This window comes from Hipposideros armiger, unplaced genomic scaffold (assembly GCF_001890085.2).
Source record: "Hipposideros armiger isolate ML-2016 unplaced genomic scaffold, ASM189008v1 scaffold_178, whole genome shotgun sequence".
Classification (NCBI taxonomy): Eukaryota; Metazoa; Chordata; class Mammalia; order Chiroptera; family Hipposideridae; genus Hipposideros; species Hipposideros armiger.
In genome coordinates this window covers 1,518,342-1,535,704 of record NW_017731528.1, presented here as the reverse complement: position 1 = coordinate 1,535,704, position 17,363 = coordinate 1,518,342, and the positions used below count along the sequence as shown (strand labels likewise).

The 17,363-nt window shown below is 44.3% G+C and overlaps 1 protein-coding gene across 2 annotated transcripts in view; it reads right to left on the bottom strand.

Moving 5' to 3' along the window:
• The window catches only part of CPAP (centrosome assembly and centriole elongation protein), a 68,060-nt gene that overhangs the window by 21,726 nt on the left and 28,971 nt on the right, over positions 1 to 17,363 (bottom strand). For both annotated transcript variants that reach the window (XM_019652407.1, XM_019652408.1), the window contains exons 10-11: positions 9,494 to 9,736; positions 6,003 to 6,087 (exon numbers count right to left, since the gene is read on the bottom strand). In XM_019652407.1, coding sequence (XP_019507952.1) covers positions 6,003 to 6,087; positions 9,494 to 9,736 — 328 coding nt within the window. The remainder of the gene's footprint in view (positions 1 to 6,002; positions 6,088 to 9,493; positions 9,737 to 17,363) is intronic.

Genomic DNA, 17,363 nt, shown 5'->3' with positions numbered 1-17,363 from the left:
CAATTGCTTCAAGAACTATAAAATACTTAGGAATAAATTTAACCAAAGAAGTAAAAGACCTGTACTCAGAAAATTATGACACTGAAGAAAGAAAGAAAAGAAGATACAAATAAATGGAAACACCTACCATGCTCATGGATAGGAAGAATTAATATAGTTAAAATGTCCATATTCCTAAAGCAATATATAGAGTCAATGCAATTCCTATCAAACTACCAAAAGCATTTTTCACAGAAATAGAAATCCTAAAATTTATACGGAACCATACAAGACCCCGAATAGCCACGGCAATACTGAGAAATAAGGACAAAGTCGGGGTAACACGCTACCAGACGTCAAAACATACTACAAGGCTACAGTAATCAAAACAGTACAGCACTGGCACAAAAACAGGCACATAGATCAATGGAACAGAATAGAGAGTCCAGAACTAAATCCAGGCATATATGGGCAGTTAGTCTATGACAATGGAAGCATGAATTAACATTGGGGTAAAGATAGTCTATTTAATAAATGGTGCTGGGAAAATTGGATTGACACATGCAAAAAAATGAAACTGGATCACCTCCTTACACCATATACAAGAACAAATTCAAAATGGATTAAAGACTTAAATGTAAGACCTGAAACCAAACAACCCAATTAAAAAATGGGCAGAGGATATGAAGAGACATTTCTCTAAAGAGGACATACAGATGGCCAACAGGCATATGAAAAAGTGTTTCAACCTCACTAATTATTAGGGAAGTGCAAATGAAAACCACAATGAGATACCACCTTACCCCAGTCAGAATGGCTCTCAATAAATCAACAAACAACAAATGCTGGTGAGGTTGTGAGGAAAAGGGAACCCTGGTGCACTGTTGGTGAGATTGCAGATTGGTGCAGCCTCTATAGAAGTCAATATGGAGGTATCTCAAAAAACTGGAAATGGAACTACCTTATGACCCAGCAAATCCACTCTTAGGTGTTTATCCAGAAAAACCCAAGACACTAATTCGAAAAAATATATGCACCCCTATGTTCACTGCAGCGCTATTTACAATAGCCAAGACTTGGAAACAGTGGAAATGCCCATCGGTAGACGAATGGATTAAGAAACTGTGGTACATTTACACAATGGAGTATTACTCAGCTATAAAGAAGAAGGAAATTTTACCATTTTCAACGATATGGATGGACCTAGAGAACATTATGCTAAGTGAAATAAGTCAGTCAGAGAAAGACAAATACCATATGATCTCACTTATATGTGGAATCTAAAGAACTGAATAAATGAGCAAAGTAAACAGAAATAGTCTCAGAGACACAGAGGAAAAACTAATGATTGCTAGATGGAAGCAGAGTGGGGGTGAGGGAGAAGGGGAAAGGACGAGACAACATAAATTGGTAACTACAATATTGCCTCAGTGATAGAAAAGACAGTTTGTGGAATATAATCAATAATGTTGTAAATATTTTTTAGGGGGCCAGATGGACTCATGTCTTGTTAGGGAGACCACTTCATAGATGGTGTAGAGGTCTGACCACTGCACTGTATATCTGAAGCTGCTGCTGAATAATATTATATGTCAACTATAATTTAATACATATATATATAGTCATGGGATGTGGAGTATTGTGTGGGAATGGAGTCAATGGAATTGTAATAAACCTGTATGATATCAGGGGTGAGGGGGGCAGTGGATGAGAGGAGGGGGGTTGTCACTTTATGAGGGATGAAAAGGATAACTATTGCATTGTTTTGTACACCTGAAACTACTACTACTACTAATAATAATAATAATAATAATAAAAACTATCACATTCACAATACCATGAAAAATTAAACTACCTAGAAATAAATCTGGCCAAGGAAGTAAAAGATCTATATGATGAAAAGTATAAAACTGTTGAAAGAAATCAAAGAGGCACAAACAAACGGAAAAACATCTTGTTTTTGTTAATATTGTTAAAATGTCTATACTACCCAAAGCCATCTATAAGTTCAATGTGATCCCTATGAAAATTCCAATGGAAATAGAAAACACAATCCTAAACTTTGTACAGAACCACAAAACACTCCAAATAGCCAAAGCAATCCTGAGAAAAAAGAACAAAGCCAGAGTCATCACAATCCTGATTTCACACTATACCATACTGTTTTAATCTACAGTAATTAAAACAGTACGGTACTGTCATAAAAAGAGACATAGAGACCCACGGAACAGAACAGGAAGCCCTGAATTAACTCACATACATTCAGCATGGGAGCTAAGAACACTCAATGGAGAAAGGATAGTCTCTTCAACACACAGTGCTGAGAAAACTGGATAACCACCAGCAGAGAAATGAAATTAGACCCCTATGTTACACCACGCACAAAAATTAACTTGAAATGGATCAAAGACTTAAACATAAGACCTGATGCCATTAAAATTTCTAGAAGAGAATGTCAGGAAGAAGCTCCTAAACATTAGTCTTAGCAATGATTTCCTGGGTATGACACCAAAGGCACATACAACAAAAGCAAAAATCATCAAACTAAAAAGCTTCTACAAAGCAAAAGAAACAATCAACAAAATGAAAAGGCAGCCTACAGAACGGGAGAACATTTTTGCAAACCATATATCAAATATGGGATTAATATCCATCGAAATATATAAAGAACTCATATGACTCAATAACAACAAAATCCGATTAAAAAATGGGCAGAGGAACTTAAGAGACATTTTTCCAAAGAAGACATACAGATGGGCAACAGGTACATAAAAAGGTGCTCAACATCACTAATCATCAGGGAAATGCAAGTCAAACTCACAAGATATCACCTCACACCTGTCAGAATGGCTATTATCAAGATGATGAAGTGCTGGCGAGAATGTGGAGAAAAGGGGACCCTTTTGCACTGTTGGTGGGAATGTAAACTGGTGTACCCACTATGGAAATCAGGATTGAGGTTCCTCAAAAATTTAAAAATAGAACTGCCTATGACCCAGCAATTCCACTTCTGGATGTTTATCCGAAGGAAATGCAAACAGCATCTCAGAGAGATACCTGTACCCCATGTTTATTGCCACAGTATTCACAGTAGCCAAGTATGGAAACAGCCTAAGTGTCCATCAGTGGATGACTGGATAAAGATGATGGGTATATATACAATGGAGCCACGAAAAAAGAAAACCCTGCCATTTGTGACAACATGGATTGACCCTGAAGACATTATGCTAAGTGAAATAAGTCAGAGACAGATAAATACTGTATGCGCTCACGTATACGTGGAATCTAAAAAAGCCAAACTCATAAAAACAGAGTGTGAAATGGTGGTTACCAAGAACTGGGAGGTCGGGGGATATGAAAGATGGTGTGGAAGGACAAAGACTTGCAACGAGTAGTAAATAAGTCCTAGTGATCTAACATAGTGTGTACAGACAACAACACTGTATAATCATCAGACTTACTCGAAGACTAGATCTTAACTATTCCAACCACTAAAAAGAAATTATAATTATGTGATGTGACAGAGGTACTAATTATTGTCACAATGGCAATCATATTACAATATATAAAAGTATCAAATCAATGTGTACACCTTAAATTTATACAATGGTATATGTCAAACATATTGCAATTTTAAAAAAGATAAAGAATTTTGGTTCAATAAAAGACACTGTAAAAAGTAAAAAGATTAAGGCACAGACTGGGAGAAGATATTTGTAATACGTGTAACTGTCAAAGGAATAAACACAAGCAAAGGTGTTCAACATATTTAGTACTCTGGGTGATTCAGCAAATTAAAACACTAATGAGATACTGTTGTACTCCTTCCTACCAACTGGCAAAAATGTGAATCTGACAACACCAAGTATTAACAAGGTGTGGAGCAAAGCACACACAGTGCTGGTCAGAGAGCAAACTCACTTCAGAAGATGTTTTAGCAAAATCTATTGGTCTGAAAGCTATTCCTACCAATTACCAGTAACCCGGCCTAGGAATATGCCCTAGACAAATGAACGTGTGCACCAGAAATGAATAAGAGTGTTCATTGCATCACTGTTTAACATCCCAAAACTTTTAAAAAATGAACCATCAACAGAAGAATAGTAAATTATAAATATTCATAAATGGAATGAAAATAAGGGAACCAGAGCTGCAGATTAACGTGACTGAATCTCAAAAACAATGTACAGTGAAAATGACGGAATACACAGGGTTTGACTGTATTCAGAAAGCTCAGAAGCAAGTAAAACACTTTTTAGGACTGCATCTACGGGAGTAGAAAGTACAAGGAAAAGCAATGTAATATGGTCATGGAGGGGAGAGTTCTGAGGTGCTTCTAATCTATTTCTTTAGCCAGTTGTTATCCAGGTTTTTCTATTATAATTGTCAAATTGCATATGCTATATCCACTTTTCTAAATTTAATTCACAAAAATAATTCCTAACAATTCCAGGTAGGATAAAGACCCAATTGTGAAAACAAAAGTTCATAGGAGAAAATGGTGTATGTTTGTGACTGAGGATTGAGAAGAATTTCTTAAAGCCATAAATAAAGACTGATAAAATCAATTATTAAACGCAAAAACATGAGGGCCGGCCTACTGGCACGTTGGTTAAGAGTTGGCTTGGGATGGCAGCTCTGAGCAGCAGGGCCCCGGTTCGGATCCCACATTAGGGCCAGTGGCACTGTGCCCTCTACAGCTAAGATGGTGAACAACAGCTCGACCTGGAGCTGTGCTGCCGTGAGTTGCTGGCGACAACATAGGCTGCAGTGAAGCTGCAGTGGGCTGCCATGAGCTACCATGAGTGGCTGGCAGCCAGCGTGAGTGGCCAGCAGCCGGCGTGAGCTGCCAAGAGCGGCCATCCAGTGGCCGGCAACCAATTTGCCTCACCCGGGAAGAGTGCAATGATAATACCAACATGGGCCATTGAAGTAACGTCCTCCACAACTAGACTGAAGAACAAAAAGGACAGCAACTTGTCTGTCCCCCTTCCCCGATTCCCCAATGTGGTTCCCCTCCTCCAATTCCCCAATAAAATCTTTAAAAAAAAAAAAAAGGAAAAACATGTGTGTGAAAAACAGAAACCAAAAAGCTAAACCCAGATTGGGAGATGTTGGTAGTACTTGTAACTGACAAAGTGTTAGTACACAGAATTAAGTTCAATAAAGAGAAACACCCCCCCACACACACACACTCCCAAAGTTTGAATTGGGCAAAAGAAATGAACAGGCAGGTCACAAAGGAGGAAACCCAAATGCCCAGTAAGTATACAAAAAGATGCCCACATGCCTTACCAGTAATCAGGGAAGTGCATGTTAAAATAACACTGACCGACATTTCACACCCACCGGACTGGCCAGAATTGTAAAGTCTGACCTGATCAAGCATTAGAAAGCACACACAGCTGATGGTAAAACGACGCTGGGGAGTGCAAGGAAAGCCTACACTTGCACAAACCTGCTGTGACCCAACATCCTGCACTAGACAAGTGTCCCCGAGACACCCACATGATCGAGACGATTTGCAGCCCTATTCATCCCACTGACAAACTGGAAGAAACCCTGAATACTCACCGATAGGAGACTTGGCACAAATACACATGGAATCTGGACAGCTATTAAATCAATAAGCTGCAGTTTATACATATTACTGTGGTGAGTCTTAAAATACGGAGAGAAAATAGCAAATTGCAGAGAGATACTAAAGGATGCGACAGTCGTACTGTGCTGACTCATGGGCTTGATGGAGCAGAGGAATGAGCGACCAGCGTGAGAATCAGGTTGAGGAGTCAGGGACAGGGCTTCAATTACACTTACAATGTTTTATGTCTTAAGTTCCAAGAGCCCCTTTTGCAGCCTCTCTGTGAACACCTCTCTTGCCGTCTTGCTCTAGCTGAGCCCTGCTCCCACTCAGAAACCTGCTCACCACTGTCCCCTCGCAGGGATGGAAGTTTGTCACCATGTAAATTCTCTCTTCTTTAAACTCCTGAAATGTTTTCTGAAAAGAGCACACAATTTCCTACCTTGTGTGGGCAAAGTATTTTTCTTGTATTTTTCTGGCTGGGTCCCTGAGGAATTTTGACTCTTCTGAATTCGAACTGATGAGTTCTAGAGGTGGAGAGAATTGAACATAATAGTGTTAGTCTATGTATATAGACTATATATAACTATGTATATATAACGAATGAAACTAACAGAACTCGCCATGCAAGGAGAACGTTTTAAGTCTGTCCATTTATGTTATTTTCATCACTATAGACCAGTGCACCAACTATTGTCTAGGAATGTGCACACACACACACACACTGACCCACACACACCCCCACCTCTGGAAATATACCCACTCCTCACAGGAGGGCATGAGAGACAATGACTGGTGGCAGACAGCCCAAGAAGAGGGCGGAGTCATGGGCAACATCAGCAAGAGCTGCTTTCGCAGCCTCTCTGTGAACACCTCCCTCGCTATCTTGCTCAAACTGAGCCCTGCTCACCACTGTTCCCTCGCAGGGATGGAAGTTTGTCACCCTCAGAACTCCCACCCCCACATTTAGATTTAGAAGTAGGGGAGATGTCCTCCTTGCTACCCACATCACCGCTTCCAACCAAATCTGTCTCCTCCCCTCCCCCACCCCGCCCAGTTCTGAGCCCCATGGCGAGTACCCACACCATGTACTCCGTCTGCCCTCCTTGCCAGCTGAGGACACATCAAGACCCGACCTTGCGTGCCCTAACCAATTGCAGCCATGCATGCCAATGGGCAAGCTCTAGAACTAGTCACTACTATCAATATGTGCAATTATCAATAACTGCAAAACTCTCAATTTCAAAGCATTCGAATCCAGAATGTGGGGCAGCCTGGTCTGCTCAAAAAGCCAATGCCATTTAATGCTCAAGTATTTAGGGGTGAAGTGCCATGATTTCTGCAACTGCCTTCAAATGGCTCAGCAAAGAACACACACACAAACACAGCAAACATTAACAGTGCTGGAGTCCCGGCGCCTGTTCCGGTGCCGACTGCACTGGGGAAATCGCTGTTAGGGGAAGCTGCCGAAGCGGGCGTCTGAGGAGGAGAAGCCACTTTCTGACTGCCACAGCCAGGCCTTCAGCTCGTTCCTCCGGTCCCGACTCCACAGCCTCAGCGTCCTACAGTTACTGACCCCGTGTTTCACAGCCCCCAGCCGTGTAGCCTGTGCCTTTGTGCAGCTTACGTTCACAGGGTGTTGGTCACTCTCGCACATTCTGTCAACATCCAAGCCCCCTTCCCCTCTTTGTGGGATTCCCATGACCTCTCCTCTTCAAAAATACAACTCTCCACCACCCTACACCAAAAAAGCTGAACTAGAGAAAAATGAAACCATGCTCACTTGAAATGCCCTCTAACGCACTTCCCCAGTGCCCTGCTGTCCCCTCACATGGCCACTGCACTTTCTCCCGTGTGCCCAGACCTCCTATAGCCCCATCTCCACCCTCACTCTCGCTCTTCCCACCTTACTCAAGAATCAGAGCGTCAGGAGGGACTTCCTATCAGGTGGCATGGCACACCCAGCTCTGGGTACAGACCTCGGACCTGTGATGGGGCAGCCCTGCCTTCATGCCCCAAATCCCATCTCCCCTGGTTCATGGACCACGTCAACAGTCCCCCTTCACACCCATCAGCCCTTTCCTCCCACTGAGCCAACCTCACCAGGACATAGGCACTGATTTGTTAACTGCCCCATCTTAGAAACAACTTCCCCTACAGCCACACACTTCTCTTTCCATTTACTGCAAAACCTCTCCATGAAGCTCTTCCACTGTCTCCACCTTGTCCTCATTCTCTCATCCAGGGTTTTATCTTCAGCACCTTAACTGTTAAATCCCATGACAATCTTCAGTCCTCATCTTAGCAGCAGCCCTAACACCACGTGCCACGCTCCTCGAAGGACCTCCCTGACTTGGCTCTCAGGATGTCACATAGGCCCCCTCCTTCCTCCTCACACCCCTGCTGCTCAGTCTGTGGACCGCTTCACCACCTGCCTGTCAGCCTCAGCCATCCCTACCTCCCAGCCCGAAGCTTCACCACCGCACATTCTGATAACCCCAACTTCCTCCTCCACCCTGACCTTCACCTGAGATACGCATGCTGCCCGGTTAACATGTCCACCTGAGGCCGCATAGGCATTTCAGACTCACCTTGTCTGCACCTGAGCTCCTAATATCCATGCCGAGAAATATGTGCTGTCTTCTTGTGTTCTCCCAGACCAAATGGAGACTATCAAGCAGAGACACTAAACTTGGAGGCCATTCCTAACTCTTCTTGCTGTCACACACACCAGTGCACCCATAAACCCTGTTCACTTCTCAACACTCCAATGCCGCCCCCCCTTTTGCCACTCCCTGCTCTGGTCTGAATTACTGCAACAGCCCCTGCTGGTGCTCCTGACTGCGCCCACATCCCCCCTGCCCCCTTAGTCTATTCTTAAGTCTCCTCCTAAGGTAAGGCTTAGGTCGCCCCTTCCATCAAAGCCCCCATGTCCCCCACAGGAAAAGCCCAGCGCTTACAGAAACTGCTGCAGCCTGATAAAATCTGCACCCACCACCCTCCGCCACAGCTCTGATCTCATCCCCACCACTACTCCCCCCACATACTCTGCTCTGGCTTTACAGTCCTCATGTCATATCCAAAATGACGTGCAATGAGAGCAATCTTACCACAGGCTAATTGATATGAAGAAGAGTTAAGTGCCTCCAGCCTCCAGGCCTGGGGCTCAGCAGCCAGGTCTCAGCCCTGCTCACTCGGTCCTCTTAGGCCATTATTCAAATGTCACTTTCTCAGTGAGGCCTTCCTTGGCCATCCTACCTAAAACAGCCCTCTCACCAACAGTTATTCCCCTTCCTTGCTTTTTCTCCTTAGTTTCTGTCACTGTGTCACACACTGTATATTTTATCTTATTTACAGCTTTCCTCCCACCATTGGGATATTTAAGTTCCAAGAGGGCAGGGATGTTTGTGTTTTGTTCCTTGTTTTATCCGAAGTGCCTAAAAGCACTGCCTGGCAAATCCAAGATGGTGACAGAGATGAGTGAAACGCCAGTTACGTAATTCAAAAGGGTCACACGTGTGATTTCCTGCAAAAACTCCCCTTGGTCTGTTTTAACTGAGATTGTCTGCCTACTGTGGTATAATTCCTTCGTAAGAATTATACAAATGAATTTGAAAACTACCTGTATAGCAATACTCAAATAAATTTTTTAATTGTGGCAACATCTACATACCATTTGACATCTTAACCATTTTCTGTGCACAGGTCAGTGGTATTAAGCCCATTCACAGTGTGTGTGGCCATCACCACTGTCTGTCCACAGAGCTCCTCCCTTCATCTTCAGGATTGAAACTCTGTCCCCATTAAACACTAGGCCCTCCTTCTCCCTCCCCGCAGCCCTGGCACCCACTCTTCTACCTTCTGTCCCTACGAATTTGCTCCAGTATTTAACATCTCTCCTGGCCTGACAGTGCCGCTGGACTCCAAACCTACCGTGGACCCCTCTTTCTTCTCAGCAGTCCTGCACTGAACCGTCTTGGTGCTGATCTCAGTGGCTTCTGCTTTCTTCCAGGCATCTAGTCGGAATCTTTCCATCACTTTTATTTCTTCCCGGAGGTCTGTGTTCTCTTTGACCAACATTTCTATCTGGCTTCTAAGGCGGCCATGTGTACTTGACCATTTTGCTTCCTTTCTTTTCAAATCTTCCTGTAAATCCGCTACCTGCTGTTTCAAAGCCTCTCCAAAAAGAAAAAAAGAAAAAAAGCATTACTAGAATTAAAACAATGCAACAGAAGAAAAGAGACACAACAATGAAACAATAGCTAGCCTGGCACACACAGCAGAGAAGAAAGGCTTAGTCAGTCACATTTCAGTTAACACAGTCTTTCAGGAAAGGGATCAGGCTCAGGCTACACCATGACCTCAGTCCAACCAATTCCAGGAGGAGGAGGACACATGTACCACTTAGTTCACCTCAATAACACGGCCATGAGGTAATATAGGTCTGAACTAAGATATTACTTGCAACCGAAGAGACAAATGGGGAGAGCTGGTGAAGAAAAAAATTAATAGGAATTCACCACAATGAGATACCACCTCACACCAGTTAGAATGGCTATCATCAATGAGACAATAACAAGTGTTGGAGAGGTTGTGGAGAAAAAGGAACCCTCATACACTGTTGGTGGGAATGCAGGTTGGTGCAGCTGCTACAGAAAACAGTATGCAGGTTCCTCAAAAAATTAAGAATAGAATTACCATATGACCCAGCAATCCCTCTCCTGGGTATATACCCCCAAAATCTGAAAACATTTATCTGTAAAAATATATGTACCCATATGTTCACTGCAGCATTATTCACAGTGGCCAAGACATGAAAAGAACCAAAGTGTCCTTCAATAAATGATTGGATAAAGAAGATGTGGTATATATACACAATGGAACACTATTCTGCCATAAGAAAAGATGAAATACTGCCATTGACAGCATGGAGATCATCATGCTAAGTGAAATAAGTCAGATGGAAAAGGACAAGAACCACATGATTTCACTCATATGTGGGATATAAAACTGAAAGCAACAAATGACAAAGACAAAGAAACAAAAACTCATAGACACAGACAAGAGTTTAGTGGTTACCAGAAGGTAAAGGGGGAGGGGGAATGGTAGATGAGGGTAAAGGGGGTCAAACACATGGTGATGGAAGGAGAACTGACTCTGGGTGGTGAGCACACAATGTGACATATAGATGATATATTATAGAATTGTATACTTGAAACCTATGTAATTTTACTAACCAATGTCACCACAATCAAATTAATGAAAAAAAAAAATTTATTTTTTTTTTTTTAAGATTTTTATTGGGGATTTGGGGGAAGGGGAACAGACAAGTTGCTGTCTTTTTGTTCTTCAGTCTAGTTGTGGAGGACATTGCTTCACTGGCCCAAGCTGGCACCATCATTACGCTCTTCCCGGGCAAGGCAGATCAGTCGCCAGCTTCTGGATGGCCGCTCATGGTGGCTTGAGGGCCGCTCACGCTGGCTGCTGGCTACACACGGTATCCCATGGCAACCCACTGCAGCAGGGGCTGCAGCCTACGCATCGCTGGCGAGCCAGCGACTCACAGCAACCCAGCTCCAGGTTGAGATGTTGTTCAGTATCTTCGCTGTAGAGGGCAGTGTCACTGGCCCTCGTATGTGGGATCCGAACCGGGGCTCTCTGGCGTCCCAAGCCAGCTCCTAACCAACGTGCCACTCAGCCAGCCAAAAGAGTTTTTTTTATTAATAGGAATTTATTACTAAGCGTTGAGATAAAGGGAAGAATAAAAAGTTCAAAGTCAAATCTACCAGCCCTGAAAACTGATTCTATTTGGAATTTATAAGAAACAGGTTTTAAGAAAATGAGTTTTAGATGGACTAAATGACATAACTGAAGCAACTCCTGGAAATGTCTAGAAGCATTCTGAAACAGTACAGAAATTAAGATTGACATCAGAACCAAGGTGACTGTCACCTAGTCTGTAGGTGCAAGTTACGAGTGACCTAGAGCTGAGGGGAGGACAGACAGAAGCCTTCTCCACCAGAGAACCCCTCAGATGTGAGGCGGAAAGCAGCGAGAACACCAGCCCTTATTAACACACATCACGCCTGACGTCCATCCATTCTGCGAAGCTGATGCAAGCAAGGTGAGTATGGTTAATGATACGGTATTGTATATGGTACCCCCCCCCTTATCCGCAACCTCAGTTACCCATGGTCAACCGCAGTCCAAAAATATTCAATGGAAAATCCCAGAAATAAACAATTCCTAAGTTTTAAAAAATATTCAATGGAAAATTCCCAGAAATAAACAATTCCTAAGTTTTACATTGCACAGCGTCCTGAGTAGTGTGACAAAATCTCGCACAGTTCCACTCTGTCCCACACAAATATGAATCCTCCCTTTGTCCAGTTTATTCATGCTGTAGACGTTAGTCACTTAGTAACCATCTGAGTTATTAGATCAGCTGTCGCTGAATCATGGTATTTGTGTTCAAGTGACCCTTATTCTACTTCATAACGGCCCCAAAGCACAAGAGTCATGATGCTGCCAATTAGATGTGCCACAGAGAAGATGTAAAGTGTATGTCTGTACCGAAAAAAACTAGCACATACAGGATGTGGTACAGCTGCAGGTGCAGGTGAGGGTCCTGGAATGCACTGCCCCGGATAAGAGGGCTCTGTACTTGAAAGTTGCTGAGTAGATCGTAAGCACCATCAACACACACACACACACACACACACACACACACACACACACACACACGGTTAACTATTGGGTTGTTGGAAAAGTCATGACGCATTTTTGCAATGAAAAACAGAAAAAATACATCATGACTTTTCTGGCAACCCAATATATGAGGTGATGGGTGTGTTAATTATCTTGATCAAATCATCACATTGTACACTTTAAATATACTCAATTATTCCTCAATAAAGTTAAAGAAAGAATTCAACAGCAATTAATACTTATAAAATACCTAATGTCCCTCAGGTACTGTTATAAGGCCTCGAAACACAAAAAATAAAGCAAAGGCCACAGGGAGAGTTTTGCGAGGAGGAGATGGCCATGGGAGAGACAGTGGAGGGGGGAGGGTGCACGCTGCTGGGAGAAGCTGAGGGTAAACGTGATAGGTCTCAGTGAACAGACCTGCAGGACAACGGGAAGGAGTCACGTGCTGTCCAGGGGAAGAGCATTGGGAAGAGCATTCCCAGAAGCACCAGGCATCCACCAGGAGGGAGGGTGCCTGGCACAGTCACAGAGCTGTGAGGCCAGCGAGCTGGGCAGAATGAACAACAGGGAGAGGAAGTGACATGAAAAAGGTGACAGAACACCCGATCACAGGGGAACCTGATACCATCGTAAAGAGGGAGCTCTTATTATTAACAGTGGAGCCACTGTAGGGCTATAAGCAGAGGGGACATAACGTGGCTTCCAGTGGAAGGGGCACTGGCAGCTGCATGGAAGAAACCATAAGGTCAAGGGCAAAATCCATTAACTCACACATGGCAACTCAAATCTGGACAGGTTTCCTGACACAGAGCATGAATTATGACAGAAAGAACAGAATGACTCCAGGGTCCTGGCTCGAGCACACAGAAGGCCCGCGCTGCCTCACCTGAGATGGACATGGCTGGGGGTGGGACACTGGGAGTTTACTGTGAGACACGCTGAGGTGTCACATACAACAGACCAGCACAGACAGCCCCTAGGCCAGGGTTTATGTTCGGGGGTCTTTGGCACATAAATCATACTGGAGCCACAAAACTAGATGCAATCAGCCCAGGTAAGGGGAAAACCCAGAGCAGTGAAAGGAATGAAGCCCATGACAGGAGCCATGTGCTGCTGACAGCCAAGTCCCACAATCACTGAGAATCAGCCAGCAGGTACCACTGGGAGGGGCTGTGACATCAACAGGAGGGGTTTCCGAGTAGTGGTGGGGCAGAAGCCTAACTGAGCGTGTGTAAAGAGGAGGCATGATCTGGAGACAGGATGGAGACAATGAATTCAGGGAGTTTTCCTGCAAAAGAGCAAAAAAATAGGGCTGTGGCTGATAGGACGTGGGGCAGGACAGATTGTAAGAAGCACACTAATGGGACGGTTCAGTGAGTGTGGGCTGGATGGTTTGGAGACGGGAGGGCTACAGGTGGTGAGGGGTGAGATCTGGGGGTGAGCACAGACAGTTCATCCAATGAGGAACAGCACAGGGGCTCAGATGCCACAACCAAGGGTAGGACCAGTGGAAAGTTCTCAGCCAAAAAGAAAGCGGGGTCTTCCAGGGAGAGAGAGGCCACAGGGCAGGAGGCTGGAGAATAGGGGAGTAGGAAACGGTCCTCGGGGAGAGTGGGAGCGGGGGAGGATGGAAACATCACAGGTCCACCTGTTGTTTGTGCTCATGACCTTAATGTTAGCCTGTTTCCCAATAAATCTTTCTTCCCGCTAAATTATGCATCATGGGCACACGATTCAGCAGGCAGAAAATCCCAGGGTTGTAGATTTGCCAAAGAAATTATAATTGACCTGAGAAAAGGGAGGAGAGAACACATTTAAAGTAATAATTATAGTGATTGACTCTGGGGTTTAAGGACCTAAGAGGGTGAGTAGGATCAATGGATTTGAAGGTCCTAAGGGGACTGAAAGATTATTAGGGTCGGAGTAAAGAGGGAGTGACAAATCTTAATGGGTTTTGCCACAAAAGGCTACGAAATAAGGCTTAAAATGACAGGTAGAATTTGTGAGTATTAATAATTGGGGGAAAGAGGCTCTCCAGCCTTAAAGCTATGGGAAACATAGTCAAAGATAAGTTTATTGAAGGTTGTCACTACAAGACCAGTAAGTTAGACCAGTAAGCAGAAAGAGGAAGGTTACTGTTAAAGAGAAAACGCAGCAGACGTGCAAAGAAGGGAAAGAAAGGCTGAGCAGGCATGCGAGGGAGGGAGACACGGTTATAAAGGGCATGGATGGCACGCTGAGGAGTTTGCATTTTGTCTCAAGATGAAGCCAACTGAAGGATGTGCAACAGAAGAAGACGTCAGATTTCATGTGGAAAAATCACTCTGACAGCAAAGGGAGGATGGATGTACAGAGGAAAGGGGGAAAGGCGGAAACTGAAGCTGAGAGACTACTGAAGAACAGAAACAGGTCAGATGTGAAAAGAGCTGGGAGCAAGAGAAAGGGTCAGGGTAAAAAGAATTTCCATGTTTCTACCCAGGGAAAGTGAAGGCAGATTTAGTAGACAGGGTGAGCTTAGTTGGGAACACCCAGACAGAGCCTGGCGGCTCAGGAGACAACGCCTCACGACTCCTGGGCCCCAAAACATCTGCCCAGTAAAGCACACACACCCAGGTCTGTATCAGCACTGATCTCACTGAACATTGGTGTGTGAGCTGTCAATGAAACCTCATGGGATGAAAGTTACAAGTTACACGACTAAGACAGAAAAACCAGTGTGAACTCATGACTGCAGAAGATGCCACCTCCCCAGCTGCTGCCACAACAGGCGCCAATGGCAAAGACAGCACTGCCACCTCCTGCCATTCCTCAGGTGACTCCCTAACGGTAAGAAAAAAGGACCAGGGCTCCTTGAAGGATGGCTGGTTTCAGATCTGGGGTAGATTTAAGACAAACCAAAAAAAAAACAAACAAACAAACAAAAATAGGTGCTCTGAAATAACCAGTTGTTACAGAAAGCAGAAAACAAAACAATTCAAGGGCCATGACAACGCTGAAGAAAGGACAAAGGTAGCTGATGTACTTAGAGGGGTGCCCACTGGCAACTGGGGCCATGATTATCAAAAAGGAAATTTTATAGCTAATCAGAGTAACCTGAGTTTGTGAAAGGCTATAAATCATTAATGATGACCATAAACTCCAGAAATGTCTTACTCATCAACAATAACCCAGTGTTGAGAAAGTATCTAGTTATAAAGCATTCTCGATAAATTTATCGAATAAATGAACACTGAAAGTTAGTACGTATTTTAAAAACAACTAGAATAGAAAGCAACGTTAAACATATAGGCATACCTCATTTTATTGAGCTTTGTAGATGTTGCATTTTTTTACAGCTGAAGGTTTGTGGCAACCCTATGTCAACCAACTCTATCGGCACCTGTTTTCCAGCAGCATTTGCTCACTTTGTGTCTCTGTGTCACACTTTGGTAATTCTCATAATATTTCAAACGTTTTTATTACTGTATTTGTTATGGTGATCATTGATCAGTGATCTTTGCTGTTCCTATTGTAACTGGTTAGGGGCACCACAAACCGTGCCCATCTGAGATGGCAAACTTAACTGATAAATGTGTGTGTTCTGACTGCTCCACCGACTGGCCGCTCCCCCATCTCTCCCTCTCCTCAGGCCTTGCTAGTCCCTGGGGCTTAACAGTGTTGGAATTCAGCCGGTTAATAACCCTGCAGTGGCCTGTAAGTGTTCAAGTAAGAGGAAGAGCCTCACATCTCTCACTTTAAATCAGAAGCTAGAAATGGTTAAGCTCAGTGAGGAGGGCATGCTGAAGCCGAGATAGGCTGAAAGCTCGGCCTCTTGCACCAAGCAGTCAGCCAAGTTGAGAGTGCAAAGGGAGAGTTCTTGAAGGAAGTTAAAGGTGCTACTCCAGTGAGCACACGGACGATAAGAAAGAGAAACAGCCTTATTGCTGACACAGAGAAAGTTTTAGCGGTCTGGATAGAAGATCAAACCAGCCACAGCATTCCCTATGCCAAAGCCTAATCCAGAGCAAGGCCCTAACTCACTCCAATCCTGTGAATGCTGAGAGAGGTGAGGAGGCTGCAGAAGAAAAGTGAAGCTGGCAGAAGTTGGTTCATGAGGTTTAATGAGAGAAGCCGTCTCCAAAACATAAAAGTGAAGGTGAGGCAGCAAGTGCTGAGGTAGAAGCTGCCACAAGTTATACAGAAGGTCTAATAAGATAATTAATGAGCGAGGATACATTAAACAACAGATTTTCAGTGTAGACGAAACAGCCTCATGTTGGAAGGAGATGCCATCTAGACTTTCATAGCAGGAGAGGAGAAGTCCATGTCTGGCTTCAAAGCTTCAAAGGACAGGCTGACTCTCCTGTTAGGGGCTCATGCAGCTAGTGACTTTAAGTTGAAGCCAGTGCTCACTAACCATTCTGAAACTCCTATGGCCCGTAAGAATTATGCTAAACCTACTCTGCCTGTGCTCTGTACATGGAACTATAAAGCCTGGATGACGCACATCTGCTTACAAGATGGTTTACTCAGTATTTTAAGCCCACTGTTGAGACTACTGTTCCGAAGAAAAGATTCCTTTCAAAATATGACTGCTTGTTGACAATACACCTGGTCACCCAAGAGCTCTGATGGGGATGGACAACGAGATTAATATTGTTTTCATGCCTGTGAACACAGCATCCAGTCTGCAGTCCATGGATTGTTTTATTACTTAAGAAATACATTTCTTGGGCTGGTCGAGTGGCGCGTTGGTTAAGAGCTGGCTTGGGACGCCAACTCTGAGCAGCAGGGCCCCAGTTCGGATCCCACATGAGGGCCAATGACACTGCTCTCTACAGCTAAGATGGTGAACAACAGCTCGACCTGGAGCTGGGCTGCTGAGTCACCGGCAATGGTGTAGGCTGCAGTGAAGCTGCAGTGGGCTGCCGTAAGCTACCGTGTGTGGCCGGCAGCCAGCATGAGAGGCCGGCAGCCGGTGTGAGCTGCCTAGAGCCACCATGAGCGGTCATCCAGAGGCCGGCGACTGATCTGCCTCACCCGGGAAGAGCGCAATGATAATACCAACATGGGCCAGTGAAGCGACGTCCTCCACAACTAGATTGAAGAACAA